Raw genomic sequence first — 26,640 nt, forward strand, 5'->3', positions numbered from 1 at the left:
GAGTGGGCAGTGTCCCTATAAGAACAAGGTGGGGCACTTGCTAGTAGAGTGTTTGGAGGAAACTGAGTGCAACATGTGGGACATTTTGCCTGCGTGCCCAGAGAGCAGAAGGCCCTGTCCTTGTAAACTCCTTAAAGGTCAAAACTTGATTTTACCTCACCATTCCAGAAAGCAAGCCTTATTTTTGAAGGTATAATATTGCACTTCTTGGGGGACTGGATGCCTCATGATATTGCCTAATGAGCTACAGAGTCTTTCAGCTTGTAGGTCGCTAGTTTGAATCCAGCCTAATTCAGCCAAAAGCTGCTCCCATCTGATGGATGTTTACTTCTGCCTGTATGAGATGAGCTTGAAGGGTCTCAATTCCAGCTCCCACATCAGAAACTTGCTGTGCTTTGCACTGAGAGACCATGAAAACTGTGCTACCCTTGTTCCACCAGGAGAGTTTCCCCCCAAAACTTTCCATGTTAAGGCTAAGCCATACTGGCAGGACGGAGGCTTGTGCTGCTTGCTGCTATAGAGAAACAGAGGACACACACTGAGTCAACAGCCCTAGTGAATTATTTCCACCAGCATTCGATCCACACAACTTTTTTAAAGCTAAAGTTTATGGTTAAATGCAAATAGCTAATAACGTGCAGAGAATGGTACATGGAGCTGCACAAAAAGTTACTCTAAATGTAGCTGCGATCAAATCCTGAAAGTTCATTTCTATTAAATTCTGTAGGACTTCTCCATAAGGATGAGTGCTCAGCACACCTGTAATTCTTGGAGAGGTCAGATTTAAGGACTTAAAGGTACTTCAGCATCTCTCAAACATCATCATCCATGTTAGATAAAAGTACAATGACCTTCAGATATGGTTTAACACCACCACTGTGCGATCAGGAAATATTCTGTAAAAGAGAGCCTTAAATTTTTGGTATTGGAGAAGAAACAATCATGTTTTTACTGCCCTCTGTTAACTTGAATGTTTTCAGGCTACTACTCGGTGTAAGAGATTATCCAAACTTTACACAAGCCACCACTGACCACCTGCAGTAAAGAATGAATTCTTCTCCCCTCACCAACCATTAGTCAGTGCTGTGATGATGTCCTCTGTTAGTTGTTTTTTCCTCTTCTGCTGGAAGCAGAAGCAAATTGTTGCACAGCAAGGGCTTCAAGTGCCACTACTTCCCCTCTCCTCTGACTTCCTCTTCATCTCCAAGCTGCTTGACAAGAGAGCCCTGCATGTGATAAAGCAAAAGCCCATGAGCCTGAAGGAGGCTTCTTGGCTGCATGATCTCATCCGAGTGAGGCAGCGGGAAGCATTTTTTCCTGAAGTACAGGATGCAGATTTTGTTTTGGTTGGGCTCTTTTTTCTTTTTTTGGGATGGAAAGGTAATGCAGTGATTTTGGCACAAATATGTGTGTAAAACTAATCTAGTTTTACTGCACTGCCTGTGACTTTACTGGTGAGAGACTGAGTTTACGAGACTACTTACGTTAATTTTGATATTGTGCCTCTTGCCAGGGCATCTATGTACCTTATCCTTTTAAAAAGAAACTCTGCCTTTGATCCTTTCTAACAGTACAGATGCTGATGGTAGGCACTGCTATAGCCAATCAACTGAGCTTGTAGAGAAGATTGAGTAGTAGGGCTAGATCCTCATTGGATTTTGGTGTAACACCGTTGACTTCAGTGGAGTTACATCAATATAGAATAGCTGAGGATCTGGTCCATAGAAAAAAATCTCAAATAAAAAAATTGAGAGAGAGAGAGAGAGAACTTGAGACACTGTAATCGTTACCCCCACTCCAACCCCTGCCTCAAAAGTGTTGCCTTGGTGGAAAAAAATGAACGTAACTAGTCTTCCATTGTACCCTGCTGTTCAGCAAGCTCTGGCTTTGGGGTGCCACCAGGGGGTCCAGCCAGACAGGCGAGGGCTCTCAACAGAGATGGTCATGCAGTTAGTAAGGCTGGCCTAACCAATCTCAGCTGCTGCCGCAGCTGTCGGTGGGAAGGCAATGTTTGAGAGAATTTGATGTGTATGTTGCCAGCGATTAGTGATCTGCAGTGTCTGGTCAGCTGCAGGGAGGGGCAGGGTGAAGAGGAGAGCTGTTGGGGGGTTTAAATAAAAGATATCTACCCAATTTTTTGTAAACATCTGTCTTAGGGAATCCTATGGTAGACTGAAGACTAGGTCCTTATCTACTGGGTTAGATAAACGATATCCCAAACCCTTCATTAAAATAGAGCGTCCCTTTGTCACTGAAAGAATTAATGTTGGTAATTTATCTCTAGTTGCTTAGGCACCTCTATGAAGCAGTCAGAGGACAGTGGATTACACAATCTGCGTTAGTTTAACGGTAGCCACAGCTAGCATCTGCTTACTGGCTTAGCTTCCCTTCCATAGGAAACACCTTCATCAGATCTGAGAGAACTGGCATTGTGTCTGTATGTAACTACAGTCAGGTGTGTTGATGGCATTCTTAGTCGGGCTATCTGCTTCTGTTGAAGATTCATCCATGCCCTTCACTCTTGCTGCCCCTTTTGCCCCCAGAGACAGTGCTCTCCATGTTCCTTTAATAGCTGGGTAGATACATGGTGGGGTTGGCCTAACTCTGCTCCCATTGAAATAGTGTGTTTTACCATTATTTCACTGGGAGCAGAGTTAGGCTAACACTGAGTGCTTTTGGAAATCCTATTCATGGTGTCTAGCAGGGCTCTATATCACCTCAGTTCTCCTGCATATGTCCTTCAGACCCTGTGAGGCTCTGTTCAGCTGCACCACCTTATGATCTGAAAAAAACTGATTTGGGGGTAAGCTTAGTTCCCTCTTTCTTTTTGTTCACCTGAAAATCAAGCCATGACTTTTTAAATATTTTGCATGCTGTGTATAGTAATATAAGGTGCAGTGGCTGGGTAGTTAAGGCACTTGACTACAATTCTGAAGGTCGTGGGTTCCAGTCTCTCACTGACGTCCCATTCACCCAGATGCAAAACGGGTGTGTGATCTGTTGGGTTAAGGTGGTCAGATGTGATGTTGGCCTCATCACCCCCTGTGTACTATTGGCTGTGAAACGGACGTGCCTTAACCCTGTCAGCCCAATAAGCCATTGGCTCAGGGGCTTTGATTTTGTATAGTAATATCGTCAGATTTTATATACCAGTTACACACTGCAACATTCGTAGTCTTCTGATGTAAAATGAAGCACTCAAAAGGTTGCCTGTGAAAACGTAATTCAGCTCCCTTGTGCATATGCAGTACGAAACAGTCTTTAATTACATGGTCACATACTAGTTTTTTCCACAGAATCCCCGCCTCAGTCAGAGGATAGAAGGTTGTTCGTAGGACCCCTTCTTCATTTGTTGCAGAATTTGGAAGGTTTATATGAGGCAGGGGATTGCAAGAAGAGAAAGAATGGTCTCAGGTTTAAGAAAGCTGAACATTACCTTGGAGAACTGGATTCAATCGCTGCCTCTCCAGAAGAATTCCTGTATGATGCTAAGCAAGGCATTTTAACCCAGCTTCTCCTAGGTGGTCACTTCCATTGTGTTCTCATTTTGTAGATGCCCAACTTCAGACCCTGGGATCTAATCACCAGAAGTACTGATTACACTCGGCTGCAACCGAAGGCAATGGACATGTAAATTACTACGTAATGCTAAATACTCTGAAAAATCAGATCCTAGGTGTGTCAAAATGAGCACCCAAAATTAGTGAACAATTTTGACCTTAATTTTTCTGTGCCTCAGTTTCCCATTTATTAAACATGAATAATCCTCCAACTCCACATTGGTGAGGTGAAAATAAGATAATATTTATGAAGCACTCAGATACTATTGTGATAAGCACCATAGAAAAGACCACAAGGAAATTAAAATTCTGCCCTCAGCAGCATTTGAATAGTATGCTATAATAAGAGTGACACCACTGAACAATGAGGATAAAACAAAATATTGAATTATTCCATCTATTCCTTGACTCACTTAGAGATTGTGTGGAAATATGATCATGTAATTAAAGACTATCAGAGTTCATATGTGCAGGGGGGCTGGATTAAGGTTGCCCAGGCAATCTTAATTTTGTGATTTCCTAATTTGTGTGTTTGACTATATAATTTTAGTGTAGATTGTGTGCAATTTCCTAGCTTGTTAAAAACCAGAAGAAATAAATTCCATCATGTGGAATCACATTGACACTCAGGTGGCTTGTCAGCGTGATTGGGACCTTTAAATCCATAACTCAGTCTCTGACACTTGAGTTGATGGAGTAACTGATAACAGTAGTAGGTTGTCATCCTCTGTAGCTCCTAGAGGAGGACAAAACATAGTTTAAGGGATCTCCAGGTCATCCAGTCTCACCTGTATATCACACCCCACTAAAGGCCGCCCAACCACCCCCACACCAAGCTCATCAACCAGAACTAGATCAGTGTATTACAGCCCTCAGACATTTTGCCAGTGGGTTTCAGACGTTTGCTGACACCAAAGGAATGGTGAGCCTTGGGTTCCATTCCAGATTGTGAAGAGGAGTGTTTTCTAGTGGTCAGAACCTTCTCCACCTGTTTCATCCTGTAATTGGGAAGCTTGCCTTGCTGCTACCTGTATTGTTCCTGCTCTCTGCATGAAAAGGACTTCAGTCTTCAGGGCTGTCATTCATGCACCTTCTTGTTAGCAGTAAAATTCATATTTCTGAAAATGTGTCCGGGCTGCTCAATTTCTGCTTTCTCTTCTCTCCAGACTAGTTCTTCACCACATTCGGGGCTGCCAAAACAAGTCAGGATCAAAACTTCCCAATCTATGGGGGATGTGAACACAGCCTACCAGCCGCAAGAGCCCAGAAGTAGGCTCCTGTCTGTCAGTGAGTATTTCTCACCACTTCCCAACCATCTTCATATTCTTAGCCATGTGTATCCATTGGGCATTAGTGTTCATGCTGTCAGAGGACATAGTTGTGAGAAATCTATTGACTGATTGTAGGAATATTCCTAGGACAATTTCAGAGTAACAGCCGTCTTAGTCTGTATTCGCAAAAAGAAAAGGAGTACTTGTGGCACCTTAGAGACTAACCAATTTATTTGAGCATGAGCTTTCGTGAGCTACAGCTCCGATGAAGTGAGCTGTAGCTCACGAAAGCTTATGCTCAAATAAATTGGTTAGTCTCTAAGGTGCCGCAAGTACTCCTTTTCTTTTTCCTAGGACAATATAATTCCTTATCAAAATTTCTTATCCTTTATACGTTTGTGATATAATAGTAAGGAATATTGATGTAATCTGTTGAACAGCTAAAGAGTTACTAAGTGGGATGTCCCAGAAATTCATTGAGGTTAGAGGTTTGGAAAGGCCATATTTAGTCCATTAAACTTCTTTTATTTAGACTGGCATTTTAGTCCACAAAACTACAATGAAATAAATCTTGGGTTCTGGCATCTATCAGCCACCCTGATTAAAGTTTTACTAGGAATATAGGAGTTGCCATAGCAGATCAGACCAGAGACCCACATATTCTGATATCTCGGATAGTGGCTAGTATCAGATGATCAAACAAAGGGTGAATACGGTAGGTAGCTGGGGCCTGCCCCATTCAGAATAATAAGAAAATCAGAGTAAATAAATGTACCTTCCTTCCATTTCTCGAGCTATTCACAGCTGCTATTCTAATTAATTCATGTTCCAGTTGAAAGATCCTTTCAGGGCTGCTGACTGTAGCAGACATGCACTTTTCAGTAATGAGTTCCAAAGCAGCTGCATTTCGTTCAGCAGTAGAGCAGCCATAACAGAGCACTGAAGGTCACTTCCATAATGAAAACCTAATTCTTGTGAGCTGCTATCAACTCCCGTTCATTTCATTTGAAGTTCTGGGTGCTCAGTACTTCCCAGGAAGCTTTTGTGTGTACAGCTAAGGACCTGGCACACCATTCATTAAGGCAAGTTGTAGTGCCCTATTTAATATGTTGACCTAGAGCTACCATGAATGTATACATTTATCTTTGACCCCTGCTTGCAATGGCTTTGACTAGTTTGAGCTGCTTATCTGTAATATTCCCTTGCATAACTGTAAAGTATTTTTGAGATCTGTGGGTGAGAAGTGCTAAGAGCTGTTACTATTTTTAAAGGCTGTAAACTTTTAATGTGAAAACAGAGAAAACAGACTCTGAGACACCCCTTGAAAGCTCTTTGGGCAGAAATGCCATCCGCAAATGTGACTTACAAATAAGCTTCTTTTGTGTGTTAAATCTTGATGTGTAATTACAGAATCATAAAAATGTAGGGCTAGAAGCAACTTTGAGGTCATTTGAGTCCGTCCCACATTACTGAGGCAGGACCAAGTATACCTTCCAGGGGTTTTTGCAACAAATTTCTTGGTGGCCTCGAAGTGCGGCCTCTTGCTGGTGGCCGGTCTGACAATTTTTCTGAAAAACTTAATTAGCTTTAGGAAAAACAAATAAATATGCACATATACCTGTCCAAATCATTGTAATTTATGTAGGGTTTTTTTTAAACTTAGTAGCAATGTACAGTTGTCTCTATTTACTGGACCTAAACAGAATAGAAATACAAATAAGGTGTTTTGCATGTTCTTGTCTTTTTTGTTGTTTGTACGTTTTTTAATAGAATTGCTAGCTAGTAAGTCTGCCTCTGAAAAGTGATATTTGTATGTTTGTTAATATCACTTTGCATTGCCTCAGAGCTAGCTAACAAGTCTGCTGCTGTGAAAAGTGATATTAACAGACATACGAATATCACTTTTCACAGCAGATTTACTCAGCCCTGGCAAGCTGGGGGACAGATTAGGTGGCAGGCAGGCACCTCATTTGTAGCCCAAAAATAAACACTGATAAGCCTCCATTCCTGTCACTGATATGGTTGTACTCTAGCCTATAGATCAGTCTAGATCTCTGGAAGGTGGCTGCTCTTTCTCCCCCCCCCCCCCAATTTGGGATGAAGAATGTAACCCAATTTCCTGGAGGATTTCAAGCTCTGCTTTTATGCCAGATGTAGATGGGAGACTAATACAGAGCAGTGTTCTGTTGTGATGGTTTAGATGTGCAGAATACACCTGTGTAGATACCCATCATATAAAGCGGGCAGTCTGCCTAAAGCCTGCTATGCAATTGAGGTTTCTGGAGTAAAGATAAGTTTTATAAAAACAAAAAACAAAACTGAAAATGGTAAGTGCTGTCTAGCAGCACTTGTGTTTTTTTCCACTCACTTCCTTTGATATACATTGATTTAGAACCGACTTCCTTTTCCTGCCCAGTGATGGTGACCTTTCCACAATAGTGGCTGGCCTGGAGCCAGCGGGACTTGGGCTCCCTTCATCAAGCCATGGCATTGTATCAGAAAAAAGTGAAAGTATGCTCTCTTGACTCCGCCTAACAATACAGCATGCTCTCCTGTTTATCTTGGTTCTAATTGGTTACCAGTGTCATGTGACCCCTGTAGACTTGCTTGGAAAATCAGGCAGTAATTTTTTTAAAAGCAGATGTAAATTTTTGCACATGCTCGGGTGCCCGACGCATTCCAAGTTATCCCATAGCATGTACGTTGCCCTGATTTCAGTTCACTATCACAGGTGTAATAAACTGGGGGAAGAGCTGTATGAAATATTGTCATTAGGAAGGCGCTTACCAGTTTTCATGTGCCTATTGTAGCAGCTGGGCATATTGCATAGGTTAAAGACAGCATCATATAAGCGCACAAGTCTGGGAGTCTTATCTTCCCAGTTCTGCTGCTGACTCACTCTGTCACCTTGGGCAAGTCGCCTTGGTCCTAATATTTTTTTCTAAAGGTCCTGATCACTCACACCTTGAGTCAGAAGGAGCTGTAAGTGCTTAGCCTAGCCCTTCTGGTAATCAGGATCTTACCCTAGCTTTGCCTGTTTTCCCCCTTTGTGAAGTGTGTCAGTATCCTTATCCCCTCCTTTTATGAAGCACTCTGAGATGCACAGAAAGAAGAATGCTAGGGGTTAGGTTACCCTCAGTAAACAGCGTACACTCTAGTCAAGCAGATGCTTGACCAGAAACCTCTTGCAGTAAGTACCACAGTGCCCTAAGTTCAAGTAAAATGTGATGTGCTCTCAATTTTTCCCTAGAAATTGTTCTCCTGTCCTCTAGTCATTGACTCATTCAGGCTGGTTGAGACTAAACCATTAATCTTTGCAGTGCAGTCTTCAAGCTGTTTATGCAGTACCAATCTCACATGGCAAGGAGAAGATTGCTGGGTGTGCTTACTAATGAAACCCAGCACTGCTGCAGGTCTCCCATAATGTATATTTAATGAAACACTAAATGTTGGAATGGCTAGCGCACGTGATGCTAGTTAGGCGTCAGTGATGCTGCTGCTCAAACTAAATGGTGCTGTGTTTTGCATGTAGTAATTAATAATGGCTATCCTGACAGGAGCATTTTGTGTAGGCAGAAGCTGATCAGGAAGCAAGGGGATAATGTCTCCATTATGTGGTCAGGGTAGCAAGGAGGCCCTCTGCCTTTCAATGCTGCACTCTCCTGCCAGCACTGAGATATGGGAGACAGCACCTGGAGTGTCATGAGGTCGGTTTCAAAAAGGAGAAGAGGGCAGGATAGATAGCTGTGATCTGTTGGAACTCAGGGGCTTCACAGGTGACTCTTGCGTGGTATTTTAAACAGCAGTCCTTTTGTCAAATTATTCACTTGCCAGCAATGCAGCCATTGTATTGAGTAGCACCTCTGAGCTCAGTCTCTGCACATACCTGTTACGATAGCTCCAGAATTGCTCTCACCATCGTGAATGTTTGAGAGCTCCAGAATTCAAGCTGTTCCTGACTTTCTTTTTTGTCTTTATGTACATGCACACAATCTCTTCATTAAGCATCTGGATAATAAACCTCCCTCTGTATCTGTGGTCCAGGTTCTCAGAACACAGGCCGAAGTTCACCTCCCCCTGGGTATGTTCCAGAGAGGCAACAGCGAATTGCTCGCCAGGGGTCTTACACCAGCATAAACAGTGAAGGCGAGTTCATCCCAGAGACCAGTGAACAGTGTGTGAGTATAAACGTGTGGGGAACAAATCCAGTAAGCACCAACACTGCTGGCAGTCTTTCCTGTGCCTGCCTTCATCCTAGAATATTCACCAGCAAACAGCTGCTGCTTGCTCGTTCAGTTACACAACATTTATAGGTGCATAGTTTATGTACCACTCCAGTGCAGCCCTTGAAACCCTCTGCTGTACTGCCAGGAGCAATCCCCAGGCATAACCCATGCAGGCTCGCCACCTGTCAATGAGCTGCTCTGTGTACCCTTGACACGGATGCCTAGGGTCGCCACCCCCTGGCTCTGGGATCTTTCCCTGTCTGAGCAGAGGCTGCAGAGACTCAAACACACCAGGAACCGGGCCACAGTGCATCTTGTGAGTGGAGAGGTCGGTTAGGGAACGGAATCTCTGCTGCTGCTGGAGTCAAATGGGGCCCACAGATGAGAGCTGGGGCGTGACACTCATTGGCAAGGCTGGGGCGGTGGGACAGCTCTATACGTTGTGAGGCCGACTGTTCTCCAGTATGATGTATATTTCCTTCCTTAAATATACAAACACAGACTGTATGACTCCAACCATATCGTGCATGTCAGAGCTCTCCATTATCTAAAATAACATGGTGGCTCCGAACTGCTGCAACCATAATCCCATCTTTCACCCCCCAGAGGACTTGTTGGGATGTACTTTCTAAATAGTTCCCCTCCCTTTCTGGACTAATCCCAGTCACTCACTCTGGATGAGCAATGGTGACTGCTGCATCCTTCTATGCAGCGTCTTATGTGGTAACATCAACTCAGCTTACTATTGCAGTTTTATTACCTTGTTTTACAGATGTTGGACCCTCTAAGCAGTGCTGAAAATTCCATATCAGGAAGTTGTCAGTCCTTGGACAGATCAGCAGACAGGTACGGACAGACTGATAAGAGCTCTTATGTGATCATATTGTGATGAGGTTATGTAAAGGTCAGTTTATTTTGCACTTTAAATCATTTTACTTAGAGACAACAGAATCATAGTCCTACATAATTTCCCAATATACTTCCTAGAGAGAATTAATTGCATTTTAAGATTGTGGTTTTGCCAGAAAATAAAATAAACGAATCAAATGGGTCTTAAATAGCTTGTTTGTTTAAAATACAGCCTTTCAGTGTATGCAGATTGTGTGGGGTTAGACTGTCAGAGAACCTGTGGCTACAGGGCACTGAAATTTGACAAGACACTACTTTTAAAAAAAAACACACAAATTGTGATGTTACGGGGCATATCATTACACTAGATCCATGTGTTTTATAAAATGATGTAGTATTTATTCCAAAGGGAAATGAGGGATTTCTCTCCCTCCTCCTGCATGTTGTTAAATTCCCCCCTGCTGGCAACAGGGGGACTTGGCTGCTCCCTGGAGGGGGGCGGGGGTTGGCCAGGATCTAGGAAGGCTAAGTAAGACCTCTTATTAGGGAATCTGAAAGGTGGGTCAATCTCACTCCATCTAAACCTATTTAGGAGAAATGGATGTGAGAAGCCTGGTTTTGTGGTGAAAACTAGATTTGTGTAACCACACCTTAACCTCTTGGAAACCTTTGTCAAAGTCTCCTGCCACTGCTGCCAAGGAAGGGGCTATTCTTCAGCATGGTCAAAGAATTCCATGTGTTGGGGAGGAGCAGGAGAGAGAGAGACTCAAAAGATGCTGTGTTAGTCTGTATCCGCAAAAAGAAAAGGAGTACTTGTGGTACCTTAGAGACTAACAAATAATGCTCAGATAAATTTGTTAGTCTCTCAGATAAATTTGTTAGTCTCTAAGGTGCCACAAGTACTCCTTTTCTTTTTTCAAAAGATGCTGTTAACCATGTTCGTACTTTGGCAAGGTGGCTGCTTTTGGTCATGTATAGAGAGAAGTGTATGTTGACCTGAATAGTAGGGGAACTGTGTCAAACCCGTAACAGACTTTCTATCTCAGAGAGCAAATAGTCTAGGCGCACAAGCTGGATCAGCAGGGGTGATGGCAGGGGAGATTAAACCGAGCTAACTTGGGTTTAGCCGGGTTTTAACTTTTCACTTCCATAGCACAAAAGCAGGAAATAAATCACTGCAGCAGCAATCATATTGCTGTGTAGCATCTTATCTTTCTGTTGCTTCTGGGCCAGAGGTTTGAAAACTGCACTTACCCATGTGGAGCTGAATTAACTTCCTTTGAATTCATTGCAGTGTCCACTGCTGTAAATATCTGTCTGAAATGGCTTGTGCTCTTTTTTTAAATAGCCCTTCTTTTCGGAAATCACGGATGTCCAGAGCGCAAAGCTTCCCCGACAACAGACAGGAATTCTCAGGTATATCAGCACCCAGTATAAAAAGCATCTGTTATAGATATTAATACAGGTTCTGACTTTAGTGTAGCTAATTTATTATGTGCAGCTACTAGTCTCACTCCTTATATTTTCTGTTTTTTTGGTGATTATCCCCCCTTGTTTGCTGGGTACATTTGAGAACTTTTCAATCTAGCTATGAATTTACTGCCTTTTCCTATGAAGCCTGCTGATAGTGGAATGTGCTGCCATTAGAACTTGTGACCATTGCATAAGGAGTCTCCCTCTGCTTCTTCTTACCTGGTACCAGATCGTGAGAATCAAATCTATGACAAAGCAGGGAAAGGGGGGACATACCCTCGGCGCTACCATGTCTCCATGCAACACAAAGATTACAGTGACGGTGAGTATGTTGCAGCCCTTCGCCTCTTGGGTTGAAATTGGAGGGGAAGGAGGCAGCAGCTCTAGAGATGAGCCAGCACCTTTGGGTGGCTGTGGGAAACTCTTAACAACTAGGGCACAACTGTAACTCCTCTGTTTGGAGAGCCTCACCACACACAGCTTCCTTGTGTACACAGTTGGTGCCATGCATGATGGTGGTAGCTCAAGATGATTGCTGCCATGTGTGATACCAGGTTTCCCTACCGATGCAGGCTGGCCATCCTTTACTCCCTCTCTGCTCTCCCTCTCTGAGGGCATCCCTGCTGAACAGTGCCTTCCTTGGGATGATGAATAAGCACCTTGGCCACAGGCTGGAGACCATAACCTAAAGAGGCTTCTACCTTGGGGATCCCCTCTGCTATTTTTATCCGGCGTGGATCCTTGGCACCAGCTATACCTTGTCCGGCTCACTGTGCTCTCTTTAAAGAGTCTTTAAAGCTTCCTTTTAGTAAGACAGTAACGGATTTGAAGGAATAAGTGTGTTAGAGGACCTGCTGGCTGCTTGGGTAGTTTTAGAGATTAAGTTGGTCTTAGCCTGTGTACCCTACTTAACTACCCCTTGTGCTGTGTTATGTTTGTAAGCCTGGGGTGTTACCTGGCAAGCCAGTCTCTCAATCCTCTTACTGTAGCCTGTGTGGCCATTAGCAAGCCTCGGAGCTTGCATGGCAGCTTGCCCACTAAGGCTCCTCAATCTTTGCTTTAATTTAAGAGTAAGTTCCTGTTTGGAGCTTAGTGAGGCTGCTGAGGAGGTATGCCTCAGAGTGAGGGAAGTAAAGTGACTCCCCCTCCCGTCTCTCTTGGTTATGATCCAGGGTAAGTTGTCCTGCGCTCAAGTAGCATGCTCTCTGAATGTGCATGTTTCAGTGTGTGACCTGCACTGTGGTGGATTTCACATGTCTGGTTTCCCCTTCCCCCCAGGACTCAGGCTCTGGCCATGCTTTCTTGTTTGTGCCTAGGTTATTTGGCACACTTAACTTTCTTTGTCCTTCTCTCCCTCTTCCCCATTGTTAATATCTTCAGGCCGGAGGACATTCCCCCGGATACGGCGGCACCAAGGGAACCTATTCACGCTAGTGCCATCAAGCCGCTCCTTGAGCACCAATGGGGAGAATCTGGGCCTGGCATTGCAGTACCTGGACCCCCGTGGGCGCCTGCGGAGTGCTGACAGTGAGAATGCCCTTACTGTGCAGGAAAGGAACATCCCAACCAAATGTAAGTGTCAGGTGCCAAAGCAGCCAATCTGGGACAATAGGTGCTGAAGGGAGCCAGCATGGATGCGGGGAGAAGGCTCTTAATTTAGTGGACCTGGAGTTAGTGTCCATCTGTCCAAGAGCTTCACTAGGACAAACTGCTCCAAAGCCATGCAGCCTCAGGGCTGCGTTTGAACATGGCCATCTACTCTGGCTCCTCTGGTAGACTGGTCCTGATGCTTAGAAACAAATGGTCTCAGAGCTTGGTGCCCCTTCTGCTGGATAGCCTTTAGGTCCGACCTGTGGTGGGAGAAGCCAGTGAGAGTCCAGCTAGGAAACCATGTCCAGACTTAGAATATCAGGCTTGTTTTCTGCTTCCCAGTCTGTTCTGGTCACACACTGTTCAGCAATTCCCATTTTGGTACATTATGATCTGACTGTGTAAGAGAAATTCCAATAGCTGGCTATGCCTGAAATAGCTCTAGTGTCACTAAATAAGAACATGTGGATTTAAAAATACTTTGACAGCAGTCCCTAAAATAGCCAGCACTGTCCCTCACCATGATCCATACCAGCAGTGGGCTGTTTGCTGCAAGCTCACACTGAAAGAATGGGCTTTCCTATTACAGAGATTGGCAATTCTGCCACAAGGTAAAATCTGAAATCAGCTGAATCCAGGTGATGTCCAGGGTTTTAAAGCAGTTCTTAAAGAGTTTTTATTTAGTACAGTTTATCGTATGTAGAATGATGCTTGCAGACTACAGTATGTTACTAATTAAGAATTATTTTTGTTTTTGTGATTCCTGGTGGTAAGATTTATTTCCATGTTAATGGAACCCTAGACTTGTTTGGGAATGTTTCAGTTTGTAAAGAATAAAAATATCCAAGTTATTTCCTCATAAAAATAGGTATGAAAGGACAAAGTGTTAGAATGTAGAGAGCATCAAAGATAATCTTGTGCAGTAACTTCGAAAGTTAACCCCTAAATTTGAGTCACTAAACTTAACTGTTTAAAGCAAATTTAACTTGATCAAATGTATCTCTTTAAAACATTGACTCCCAATAACAAAGTCAATTATTTATGCCTCTTTGCATCCTCAAATTGTCCGGCTGGCTGCTTTCTGCTTTTTTTGTTTTTTATAATGAAAATGTTTTGTTTACAGGCTTTTCTTTGTAATTAGATGCAAAGTGGGGGTAAAACATGACCTCCCTGATTTAATGTTACTCCTGTTTCTCACTCTGTGCTGGTGTAAATGACTGCAAAATATGTAGTTTAGTGGAAAACTGAGCTCAGTTATTAGAATCTGACACCAGAGTTTCCTATTTATACAGAACAAAGGCTTTGTCCCCTCACAAAACACTCCTCTAGCCAGAATTCTGACAAGACCCCTGGAAATGGTGTCATCCTTCTTGTCATTTCCAGCAGGAAAGAAGTGATCTTAGCAAGACACCCAACTCCTTTTTATTCCCTACAGGGAGCAACTGCGGCAAGATTAGGGGTTTAATACTCGCCTCTCTCCCCCCTGAGGTAATAGCAACTTCTCTTGAGTGGATGCTGAGGGGGAGGAATTGCTGCATTTCAAAGCAATAGACCACTTACCTGGCCAGAAATGATTGCTGCATTCCAATGGATTTATCTCAGTGGAACCCCTGATGGCGGAGTGAAGCATCACTAAGTTCAGTGAAACAACTTGGGACATAATCTCCAAGTGGAACTTCACAACAGCATTTCGTTATGTTCCATGTGTTCATTTTAGCATGAGTGTGATTCAGTGATTAGAGCGGGGGTCTAGGAGTGCATGTTGGAGCCCTGAATTCTAGTCAGGGTTCTGCCACTGACTCACTGACCTCGGGAGAGTCACTTCCCATCTGTAAAATGGATATTGAAATCTCTTCGTAGTAGGAATTGATGTTTGTAAAGCACCTTGTGATCCTCAACTAGCACTGTAACAGGGCAAATTATTATTGTGTTTGCAGCTCCAAGTGCCCCAATAAACTGGCGACGAGGGAAACTTCTGGGACAGGGTGCCTTTGGTCGTGTGTACTTGTGCTACGATGTGGACACTGGCAGAGAGCTTGCAGCTAAACAGGTCCAGTTTGACCCAGACAGTCCTGAAACAAGCAAGGTATTTGAAAGAACTCCTCAAAGCTGCCGAACTTAACCATGCACACTGAGATTTTGTAATGTGCCTATGTCTCTCTCTGAAAGCTAACATCTTCCGCGGCCTGTGCTAGGGTTCCAGGCTTCAAGGTGTCATTTAAAAATCACTCTTCTGTTAGTGTTGAGAACAGCTTAAGCTTGAATCTGAAATCTATTTCCTCACTCTACTTTTGGCCCGCCATCCCCTACTGGCTTGTTTCCAAGTTCCTTTCGGGTGCTGAGTGACTACCATTAGGCCTTGTTAGACAGAAGTGCATGAGAAAAACCAACACTGAGACATTTGGGGGTTTGACATACAATTTTGTGTTTGCAAAGCCCCCTTAAGGGTAAAATGGTAAATCTTGTGTTGGGTTTGCTGACCCATTTCAGGAAGTTTCTAAAGATTTATTATTCTCTAAACAAACTGAACTTGGATATCTATCTTCTTGGCCAAAAGGAAGACTGTACATCCAGGGTGAGAACTTGGCTCTGATCAGTTTTAACTGGCATTCCTGTTGAAATGGGAGCAGGGGGCCATTGGGTGCGTGGCCTGCAGGAGTAATGGAGTAACTTGCTGGTGCCCGCACCGTGACTGTAGTGTGCATTACCATCAGGGGACTCCTTGCCAGTTTAACATGCCACCTTCCCAACATCTAGCGAGTTCACTGTGTGGCAGGAGAATTGATCCATGAAGAAGTAATTGTTCTAACTGAGCAATGGGGATTATGATCCCAATTTAAGTGAGGCCCTGACCATAGTGGGCTCTCATTTACACCGTATCTCTGCTGTAAATCAGACAGTGATGCTGGGCCAAGGGAGAACAGGCTGGAATATGTCTTGGAGGTGCTGGCACCCCAGACCTGATTCCATTTTTCTGTGTAGTGCCTAGTTCCTCCCTCTTGAAAAGATGCACCTTCTCCATAAATAGGAGAGAGGAATCTGGCAGCTTCCTATGGCAGAGGAGACTGTTGCAGGGTGTGGAGGACTGAATCAGTGGGAATGCTTTTGGGGGAGGAACATGCTGCTGTTCTACAAACCAGTTGTGGTCTGATACCTTTAATGATCAGCGTCTTCATTCTCTGGGAGAATCTGATGTGTCTCCTGTGCAGTCAGGATCCCTGATTCAGCCTGAAATTGTTGGATAGCCCTCCTGCCATTGTACTATGAAACCCTGTTACATCTGTGATGAGGATAAGGGAGAGCATCTTTGTGTGCAGTTGCAGATGCTTTAGATCCTACAAGATCAGCATCCCTTCCTAATCTTGAATTTGAGTAAAACTTACCAGCATAAATCTGGGCAGGAAACCCGTGATTGAAATTCTTAGGTTAAGGGTGCCTAAGAAATATCTTGGTATCTAAAGGGCTGGGGATACTACACACTCATTCCTAGCACATCTGCAGGGCTTTATATTCAATTACTGTTTTTACAAACAAACAAAAAACCTCAGCCCTCCAGTGTGGGAGGAAGGACTAGTCCCATGTTACAGCTCGCGAAATAGTTAATTTTTTGAATGACTTGGCCAAAGCTATGCAGTAAGACGTTGATAGTCAAGACTAGAAACCAGGCGTTCCTGGTACTCAGCCCACTGGACAGCAGTGTCTCTCTGCTAGACCTTATTACATGTGAAGCACCTGCAATCATACTTACAAACTTTTTACACAATAAACATTAACCTGATAGTGGCTAGAACATTAGCTTTTTCCAGGGTCTGCCTTAACTAATGCCATCCAGAGGATAGATTTACGCTGAGCCCACAGACACAAGGGGTCAAATTAGTGGCATTGTGGCAGTGTCATGGGCAAGGGTTGTTGAAATGGGGTGGTCCTTAGGCACTGTACCTAACCTGCTCTCTCAACATCTGTAGGAAGTGAGCGCTCTGGAGTGTGAGATCCAGCTGCTGAAGAATCTCCAGCATGACCGCATTGTTCAGTATTATGGCTGCCTCCGGGACCGAGCGGAGAAGACCTTGACCATTTTCATGGAGTATATGCCTGGGGTAAGAGCAAACACGTCAGTTAGAATTGTTGTCCTTGCCTGTTACTCTGACCAGGTCCCCCCACGCTTCAAATCTTCTCAGCTGGTTCCTCCTGAACATTTTAAGTTCAACCTTGATGGCCTGTCACAGCTCTGCCCCTCCCTACTTCCAGTCTCAACCACCAACTTGCCCATTTCTCCCACACCTTCTTCCTATATTTTGTGCATGGAACACTCCCCCTGAACTCCTCTCTAAGGCCATGCCTCTCTCTTCCTTTAAATGCCTCTTCCTACAAAGCCCTCAAGAAATTAGACAACCAATAAACAAACAGTTGGGGTGAACTGAGGATTTATTATACAACAAGAATATGTGATCATGAATTTTTAAACCTTTCTCTGCATCTGATTGGAAGCTCTTCAGAGGGCAGAGATTGTTTCTTCCTGTGTGTTTGGACAGCGCATACCATGTTGTGGGTGCCTCCAGAATACAGATAAGTTCACTGGTTGGAAAACATGCAGGGGCATGGGATGGCCCCTGTAGTTTCAGTGTTGAAACAATAGCTTCTAGCCTCTAACATCAGAAACAAACGTGCACATTATGTGGTGGTTAAAGGAGACTGTTTTGGAGGATCTGGGAAGTTATCAGATCAGAGACCATTGAAACTTGGGGGTCCAGTTTTATCTGCCTTGATCTTTATCTGTGAGATAATGTTTTGAGAAATTGGAGTTCTCACAGTGTTCAAGTCTCTATGCAGGTGGATCCCGTTCTTGGCGCGCATACACCCCATGCGCAGGAGATTGAGATCGCTTAACCAGTGATTGTCTGGTGGGATCATGCATGTGCTCTGCATGTTCATACTCCTCCTCCCAAGGCCAGAAAGGGTGGAATGACCCCAACCTCCACTCAGTTCCTTATCACTAAGGCTACGATTTAGTCATGGGCATTTTTAGTAAAAAATCGTGGACAGGTCACGAGCAATAAATAAAAGATCATGGGCCCGTGACCTGTCCATGACTTTTTTACTAAAAATACCCCTGACTAAATCTGGGGTGGGCAGGAGGGGGAAGCCACTGCTCAGGTGGGCGGGGGACCGGAGGGCTGCTGGTGGCAGGGGGTCGGTGCCAGAGGCACCAGCTGCTGGGGGTGGCCTGAGCAGCGGCTGCTCTGGCCACCCCCAGGATCGTTGCTCGGGCGGCCCCCGGGGCCAGGCGCACTGGCCGTTGCTCGGGCGGCCCCCGGGGCCAGGCGCACTGGCCGTTGCTCGGGCGGCCCCCGGGGCCAGGCGCACTGGCCGTTGCTCGGGCGGCCCCCGGGGCCAGGCGCACTGGCCGTTGCTCGGGCGGCCCCCGGGGCCAGGCGCACTGGCCGTTGCTCGGGCGGCCCCCGGGGCCAGGCGCACTGGCCGTTGCTCGGGCGGCCCCCGGGGCCAGGCGCACTGGCCGTTGCTCGGGCGGCCCCCGGGGCCAGGCGCACTGGCCGTTGCTCGGGCGGCCCCCGGGGCCAGGCGCACTGGCCGTTGCTCGGGCGGCCCCCGGGGCCAGGCGCACTGGCCGTTGCTCGGGCGGCCCCCGGGGCCAGGCGCACTGGCCGTTGCTCGGGCGGCCCCCGGGGCCAGGCGCACTGGCCGTTGCTCGGGCGGCCCCCGGGGCCAGGCGCACTGGCCGTTGCTCGGGCGGCCCCCGGGGCCAGGCGCACTGGCCGTTGCTCGGGCGGCCCCCGGGGCCAGGCGCACTGGCCGTTGCTCGGGCGGCCCCCGGGGCCAGGCGCACTGGCCGTTGCTCGGGCGGCCCCCGGGGCCAGGCGCACTGGCCAGTGTAGCTGTCCTGAGGGCCACCTAAGCAGCTGGCCCCAGGGGCCAGGCGCACTGGCCAGTGTAGCTGTCCTGAGGGCCACCTAAGCAGCTGGCCCCAGGGTCAGTCACACTGGCTGCTGTAGAAGTCACGGAGGTTGCAGAAAGTCATGGAATCCGTGACTTCTGCGACCTCTGTGACCGACATAAAGCCCTACTTATCACTGCCTGGGGCAGCGAGATGGAACCTGTGTCCTACTGAAGTCTCTCTTATTCCAAAGTTGTTAGTGTAGTTACTGTACTTGTTTTTTTAATTTTCATAACCTGTTGACAAAAAAAAGTTTGTCAGCTGCTAGTCCTGCATTGATCTGTGCAATATCCAAGCAGACCCCAGATATTGGGTCCCCTTGAAGGGATTAGAGTATTTTTACATTCCATCCTACCCCAGGATCATTATTTGTGACAGCCACCAAGGAGAAGTCAAGATGGTCTGATCCCTCTACCCCAGAGGACAAGGAGCTGAAGAGATTAGATCTTTTTGGTAGAAAAACATATTTTTTAGCTAGTTTGCAGCTCAGAATAGCTGACCATGCTGTGAGCACAAACTCTTGGGTAATGAATGGATTCTGCGGATCCTATGGCTTGTCATTTCCGAGCTAATCTTGTCCATTTGCTTTTTGATATAGGGTTCAGTGAAAGACCAGCTGAAGGCCTATGGTGCACTGACGGAAAACGTGACCCGGAAGTACACCCGCCAGATTCTTGAGGGCGTCTCCTACCTTCACAGCAACATGATCGTGCACAGGGACATAAAGGGTGAGAGCATCAGGCCGGTCTCGGATGAGGGCTGAGTGTTTATATAGGACACTGCATGTCATGTTTGGGGTCTGTTTAAAAACTAAACACACTCTTGGAAGCTTCCAGCTTGAGCTGTCGGTGTGACGTCTCCTTTGATTACCTTCTCAGTGCCCAGATCAGTCAGCAGTACATGTTAAGGACCTTTATCAGTAACCTATAGAAAGAGGAGAGCTGTACGCACTTGTGACAGGTTGGGTCACAGAAACCCCCTTAGGAATGCCACCTGATGTGCCTAGACTACTTCTGTTTTCCCTGCCAGTTTAGGAATTCAGTCCCTTGCCTGGTTTGAGCCAGACACACTTGCCTGTTGCAAACACAGATCCAAGTCTGAACCACGTCCCCCACAAGCTGCAGGCTTAACTGAAAACAGCTTAAGAAGTGCTCCTGTCTCCAACACTCAGATACCCAACTCCCAATGGGGGTCCAAACCCCAAATAAATCCATTTTACCCTGTATAAAGCTTATACAGGGTAAACTCATAAATAGTTCGCCCTCTATAACACTGATAGGCAGATATGCACATCTGTTTCCGCCCCCCACCTCTCCCAAGGTATTAATACATATTCTGGGGTTAATTAATAAATAAAAAGTGATTTTATTAAACACAAAAAGTAGGATTTAAGTGGTTCCAAGTAATAACAGACAGAACAAAGTAAATTACCAAGCAAAATAAAATAAAACACGCAAGTCTAAGCCCAATCCAGTAAGAAGCTGAATACAGATGAAATCTTACCCTCAGAAATGTTTCAATAAGCTTCTTTCACAGACTGGGCGCCTTCCTAGTCTGGGCCCAATCCTTTCCCTGGTATAGTCCTTGTTTCAGCTCAGGTGGTAGGTAGGGGATTTCTCATGACTGCAGCCCCCTTTGTTCTGTTCCACCCCCTTATATATCTTTTGCAAAAGGCGGGAGTCCTTTGTCCTTCTCTGGGTTCCCACCCTTCCTTCTAAATGGAAAAGCACCAGGTTAAAGATGGATTCCAGTTCAGATGACATGGTCACATGTCACTGTAAGACTTCATTACACACTTGCCAGCTCACAGGTATACAGGAAGACTTACAAGTAAATAGAGCCATCTACAGTCAATTGTCTAGCTGATGGGAGCCATCTAGATTCCAAACCACCATTAATGGCCCACACTTTGCATAATTACAATACGACCTCAGAGTTATAGTTCATATTTCTAGTTTCAGATACAAGAGTGTTACATTTATACAAATAGGATGACCACACTCAGTAAATTATAAGCTTTGTAATGATACCTTACAAAAGACCTTTTGCATGAAGCATATTCCAGTTACATTATATTCACACTCATTAACATATTTTCATAAAATCATACAGAGTGCAACGTCACAGCGCTGTTCTCCGCTTTGCAGCCTCTGGAAGAGCTGACATTTGGTGGTTCTAATAAGGATGGTATTGTGAGGAGATACAATGTTTAAAATCCCTCGTCTGCAACTGCTGATCCCTTTCTCTCTCATCCCAACAAAGCGAGGTTTTGTTCCTGGCTGATCCCCTCTCTCCCCACCTGCTGTCACCTACTTTGCTTCTTTTTCGGTTACCTCCTAGATTAGCCTGTGCCTAGCCAAACTGCTACCGCCTCATTGGTGGACAGGCAGGATGCCTTAAGAACACCACGTCTAGATCCAGCAACAGCTTCTGACAGCAGGGTTTCCTTCAGGCTGCTGTCCTGACCTATCTTACCTCCCCCTTGCCGAACATCTTCTCTGGCCTCCTACGCTAACGTCCTGTGTGACCCACAAAATCCTTAAACTGCCAGTTCCGAGTATTATCTTCTTAGGAGCCAGCCAGTCTCCTAAGGGTTAACAATAGTTGTCAGCACAGGTTCCTGTTATCCAGTGGAGGGCTGGTGGGGGAGCATTCTGGTGAAGGTGGAGTACCCTATAAGGTCTGTCAGTCCTCATCACATCATTACTAGGCTGATAAAGATGAGTGAGTCGTTGGTGCTAAAACCATCTTCGTGCTGGGTCTTGTACATATCTTAAAGCTATTCACATGAGCATTGTGCTCCCTGGCAGGTTACTCATTGGTACATCCCCATCCTCCATGCCAGATTTACACGCTTTCCTCCAGGAAACTGGGTGGACCCCTATAATACTCTGCATAGGGCCCTGCAAACCCAAGGCTGCCCTACAGAGGGCACTTGACATAAGGCAGAGCAGGTGTATGTAAGGTTTATCAGACAGCAACAGTGAGGGGCTCCAGATCCCACTGTGAGCTTGAAGGGAGTGAAAAAGGCCCTTCTTAGGCTCTAGCATACATCTATATAGCAAGCCACCATCTGCCAGTTCCCTTTGGCCAGGGTAAACAGGACCTCCAAGCAGGTAACATGGGCTAACTTGTTCATTGCAGGAGTTCAAAGTTATCTAATTAGTTCCATCTGCTAATCTTTGCTTTCTGGCAAGCAGAATATACACCAAACCTGCACTCAGACAAGAACCCTTTCAGCAGAGCTATGTACAGCCTCAGCCATTGACCAGAGGGGCCATTTATAGGTTGCCAGACCTGTTTGCAGACACTGCAACAATGAGAACACTGACTCAGCACTTCCCCCCCACCACCACCACCCCCCTTCACTTCCTTGTGTTTTTCCCTAAAGTGGCAGTTGTTGACAGATGGCTTGATTGCAGCCTGGAGAACAAAGATGGTGGCATAGCAGGTCACCAGAGCCTTAATTGGGAAAGATCCTATCCTGGACCCAGGTACATCTGGATCAGATGTAAACTCTACAGGTTGCAAATCCGACAGCAGGATTGTACAACAGCTGCCTGAATTCTTTTCCCTCCAGGAGCCAATATTCTCCGTGACTCTGCTGGGAATGTGAAGCTTGGGGACTTTGGGGCCAGCAAACGGCTGCAGACCATCTGCATGTCTGGAACAGGTATCCGCTCTGTCACCGGCACGCCATACTGGATGAGCCCAGAGGTGATCAGCGGAGAGGGTTATGGAAGGAAAGCGGATGTATGGTGAGGAATTGCTCAGAGCTTTATCTATATTCCATAGAGAGATTCACAGCTTTTCTTGAGACCTAGGTGATGTGGTCAGTTGTTAATGAATCAGCCCTGCCTCTGTAGATTTGGATTCAAACTTAGCCTGAATCAAAAATGAAAATGAGTTTGACACAATTTGGGCTAGTTGATCACAGCTTGAGACCCAGGGCTGCTGTGGACCGTATTGTGCAATTTCATCTTCAAAAATCCATTCTACAAGGCTGTGGTCCCTCTGTCTTATTACATCATCACGTGGAGGGAGGAGGGAAGATGCTATCAAGATGTCTGTGTTCAAGACTCTCTCTTATTGTACTTCCATCTTCCCATATCCCTTAACTGTGTCACATCTAGATTAGACAGAAAGTAACTTAGGAGAGAGTCCTGTTTTCAGTTTGTCTACAGTGCCATAAGCGTGCATGGCATGTTATAGACAAAAGTTAGGATTTTGGTGCATTGACAGAACTGTGGGGAGGGAATGCCTCAGACTGGAATAGCAGGGGAGCTGTAGGTCGGGATTGAGGTGAACTGGCAGACAGACGCATGGAAATTGTATACACATTAGGATTAGCACAAGTCAGGAAACAGTACTCACGCAATAGAGGAATTAACAGTCCCAAATCCCTGAAGTATTAGTTTTTAGAGACAGTGGGCTGGCCAGGGCTATAGTTAAGTTGTGCAGCTTTAAGAGTTACCAGTAAAAGCAGTGCTTATGTCTCCTTAATTAAATGAGGACTGCGTTATTTTTCATACAACTACTTAACAGAATTGTAACTGAAAATTTTTTGCCGTATACAGTGATCTCTCCCAACTAGGAATCTCTGGGAAAGAATGGAGCACATGTGCATCCTCCCGGGATTGATGCAGTTGTAAATTTCCTTTTGATGCTGACAGTGGTCCATTCCCATCAGAGAGGCGCTGCTGTTGGCTGAGCTCCAGGCTTTACAATCCTGATGGTTATTTTGGGGTCAGAATTTTCCAGTTCCATGTTAGTCTCTGAGTAGATGTGTATGGAGGAGACACAGAAACGTAACCGATCCAGCCACCTGGCAGTCAGCCATTGCTGTAGGCCTCTCCAGTTTTTTTCTTAAATAGCAAAATATGTGAGTTATTTGTTATTGCTGGAAAAACTTGACATGAAAAACATTCCTGCTGTTTGCTGAATATCTTAAAGAAACTGGATCTGCTTAAATGGTATAAATCAGTCTAAACAGTAAAATATCCCTGCTTGGTCTTGAGCAAACCCCAGCACATCAGCACACATGGTTTGCATTTTCTGTACTCTCGTACTAAGTCTTAGGCTGCGGGGAAAGCAGTGTTAACTTTTTTTGTTGGGTTTAAACCTTGTCAAGAAACTGGTACTTGTGCATGCATCAGATTTAATTCCTTTCCTCCCCTGCTTTGGTGGTTGATGGGAATCTGCCCTTGATGAAACATCTTATTCTTTGTAGCGCAGATCAGAAGAGTTTAGTTTTAAAGATGAATGGGGAATTTTTCCCTATTTAATAGCGGGAAGTGTGATCGGGAAGCCAGGAACTGCTCAGCTCTGTTGGTGATTCCCTCTTGGCCTTGAGCAGGTCACTTAATTCTTCTTGAGCAAAATTCACTGCCATCATACACAAGCACGTTTCCATTGGAGTCACCGGAGCTACGCATGCTTCAAATCACTGCTGAATTTGGCTCTCTGTAAAATGGGGGGTAAGACGAGCTTTCCTTCCACACAAGGATAGCAAGGCTCTTAGTGTCTTTCTACTCTGAAAAGTGATTTTGTCAAAACGGCCTTGTGGGATTACACATCTCTGATTTACTCAGTTTACAGATACAAAGATCTTTTCTATCTTGCAGCCCTGCAAACCTCCCCCTGGGATCTGAGAGTTCAGCTGGGTGTTATCCTACTCTGCACCGGCACCCGCGATACAAGTTCAGAAGGTCAAATGATGCTGTTAGTGGCATCTGTGTGGACCTGTTGCCTTCAGTGGGTAGCACAGGTGTTAACTGAGGACAGAGTTTGAGGACCTAGGGCTGCACAGGTGTAACTTAAAAAATTGTTGATGCTGTGTGAGCCACAATGGAACCCAGCTCCCTCTCCAGAGCTGCCGACTCTCAGCACAGTAGTAAAAAGTAGTGATGTCAGTTGTCAGCAGATCTGGCTTGGAATCCATGCAGAGAATAGATCTGAGTATGAGGCCATTTTTATAGTCCCTTTTCAGAGCAGAGCTGTACCTGACCACTTGCTGCTAGGAATTCCTATGTAAATGCTAAGCATTATTGTATGAAGCTCTGTCTCATATTTTTTTCCTGTCTGCTTCTCCAGGAGTCTTGGCTGCACTGTCGTTGAGATGCTGACCGAGAAACCACCCTGGGCAGAATATGAAGCCATGGCAGCCATTTTCAAAATTGCCACCCAGCCAACCAACCCCCAGCTCCCTTCTCACATATCAGAACATTGCCGGGACTTTCTAAAGCGAATCTTTGTGGAAGCCCGGCAGAGACCTTCAGCCGAAGAGCTGCTCAGACATCACTTTGCACAGCTCCTGTACTGAATTTACCTCCCGTGCCAGCCGTTCACTCTGGGCTTTCAATGCCCCTGTCTGGTGAAACCATGCAAGTGACCGTTGTGGAGCTGTGTCTTCAAAATGCTGTCTCAGCTGTCCTAGTCCTCTGGCAACTGATGCTGAGGAACCCGGGGTGTGGCCTTGTGTCCTGGTATGTTTTGCTGGACTGATGCTCATTCTGCCGATGGCTGTGCAACACAGAGCTGCATTTTGTCCTTGTTATCTTGTTGTGAGGTGGCAGTTGGCTGCATGTTTTCTGCAGGCACAAGCAGAGGGATCTAGGAAGCTTCTTGTTGAATGTACATAGGCAACAGAAATCTGGACCAAAGTGGGAACTGGAGGAGCTATGGTCAGAGTAGGAACATACGACAGCCACCCAAACCAGCTCTCCACAGGGGGCTTTACAGTGTGGATCGCTCTGTTTTCCAGACTGCTAGGTCTTTCCAGGCTTCTACAGTACAAGAATCCAGCAAAGCCATGTGTCATTGAGCATGCGCTCTATATATAATGATATATTTTTCTTCTTAAGTATTCAGCATCTGAAGGTGTTCAGAAAATATTGATTCAGAAAATATGTGAATAGTATTATTTTATAATGATCCCTGGGGTTCGGGGTGGGAGGGGGAGTTGTTTTGCTATCCAAATGTCAGGATAATTAGGAAGTTCCAGCAGAACACATGCTTTATAGGGCCTATGCTAAAGGGCTCTCCCAGCGAGGGTAGGGAGTCCATACTTGACTTTCAAGGCCAATGTTATCCTAGCGTCAGGACAAGGTGTCCTCACTGTACCTCCCTAAGACTTCTTGTTCCAAACAAAACTCTTCTGGAAGGGAGAGTTTGCAGGACAGCTTTCTGCTGCACCTGTCTTTCCAAGGGATAAACAATTTATACCAATCCCTTAAACCAAAGATGATTTCAATGCTGCCAGAGAACTTACTTCAGGGAAAGGTTAAATACTTGCATTAGGCCAGACTGGCAAAGCTACATGAAGAAAATGAGTTGCCCTTTCTTGCATAGGGAGGAGTTTGCTGGACACTAATTCACTGGGCGTTCTAGGGTGAAACCAAAGGTGATCTTTCCCCGCATGTTTCGGTATATGCGGAAATGTTCGTTTCAGGTTTCCACCATCTTTTAAAAAAAAAAAAAAAAAAAAAAAACCCAGAACAAATAAAAACCATGGTAGAGAAGCTTTTGTAACTGAGACATGTCAGTCAGTGAGGCAAAGGTAAAGAGCATTTGTTATGCCTGTCTGAAATCGATTGGAAAAATGGGATCGGTCCCCAAGAGAGAGGCATAACATACAGACTGTTTTGCTCTATTGCAGTGGTTCTCAAACTGTGGGTCAGGACCCCAAAATGGGTCGGGACCCTGTTTTAATGGGGTCA

General features: G+C 45.4%; 1 protein-coding gene across 1 annotated transcript in view; it reads left to right on the forward strand.

The window, feature by feature from the left end:
* The window catches only part of MAP3K3 (mitogen-activated protein kinase kinase kinase 3), a 51,265-nt gene extending 24,878 nt beyond the window's left edge, over positions 1 to 26,387 (forward strand). Inside the window, exons 7-17 of the mRNA XM_037886775.2 lie at positions 4,727 to 4,847; positions 8,876 to 9,009; positions 9,830 to 9,903; positions 11,255 to 11,322; positions 11,609 to 11,701; positions 12,760 to 12,951; positions 14,907 to 15,055; positions 16,935 to 17,066; positions 19,521 to 19,650; positions 22,503 to 22,680; positions 25,016 to 26,387. Coding sequence (XP_037742703.1) covers positions 4,727 to 4,847; positions 8,876 to 9,009; positions 9,830 to 9,903; positions 11,255 to 11,322; positions 11,609 to 11,701; positions 12,760 to 12,951; positions 14,907 to 15,055; positions 16,935 to 17,066; positions 19,521 to 19,650; positions 22,503 to 22,680; positions 25,016 to 25,244 — 1,500 coding nt within the window. The 3' untranslated portion in view covers positions 25,245 to 26,387. The remainder of the gene's footprint in view (positions 1 to 4,726; positions 4,848 to 8,875; positions 9,010 to 9,829; positions 9,904 to 11,254; positions 11,323 to 11,608; positions 11,702 to 12,759; positions 12,952 to 14,906; positions 15,056 to 16,934; positions 17,067 to 19,520; positions 19,651 to 22,502; positions 22,681 to 25,015) is intronic.
* Positions 26,388 to 26,640: the final 253 nt, after the last annotated feature.

This window comes from Chelonia mydas, chromosome 27 (genome assembly GCF_015237465.2).
Source record: "Chelonia mydas isolate rCheMyd1 chromosome 27, rCheMyd1.pri.v2, whole genome shotgun sequence".
Taxonomy (NCBI): Eukaryota; Metazoa; Chordata; order Testudines; family Cheloniidae; genus Chelonia; species Chelonia mydas.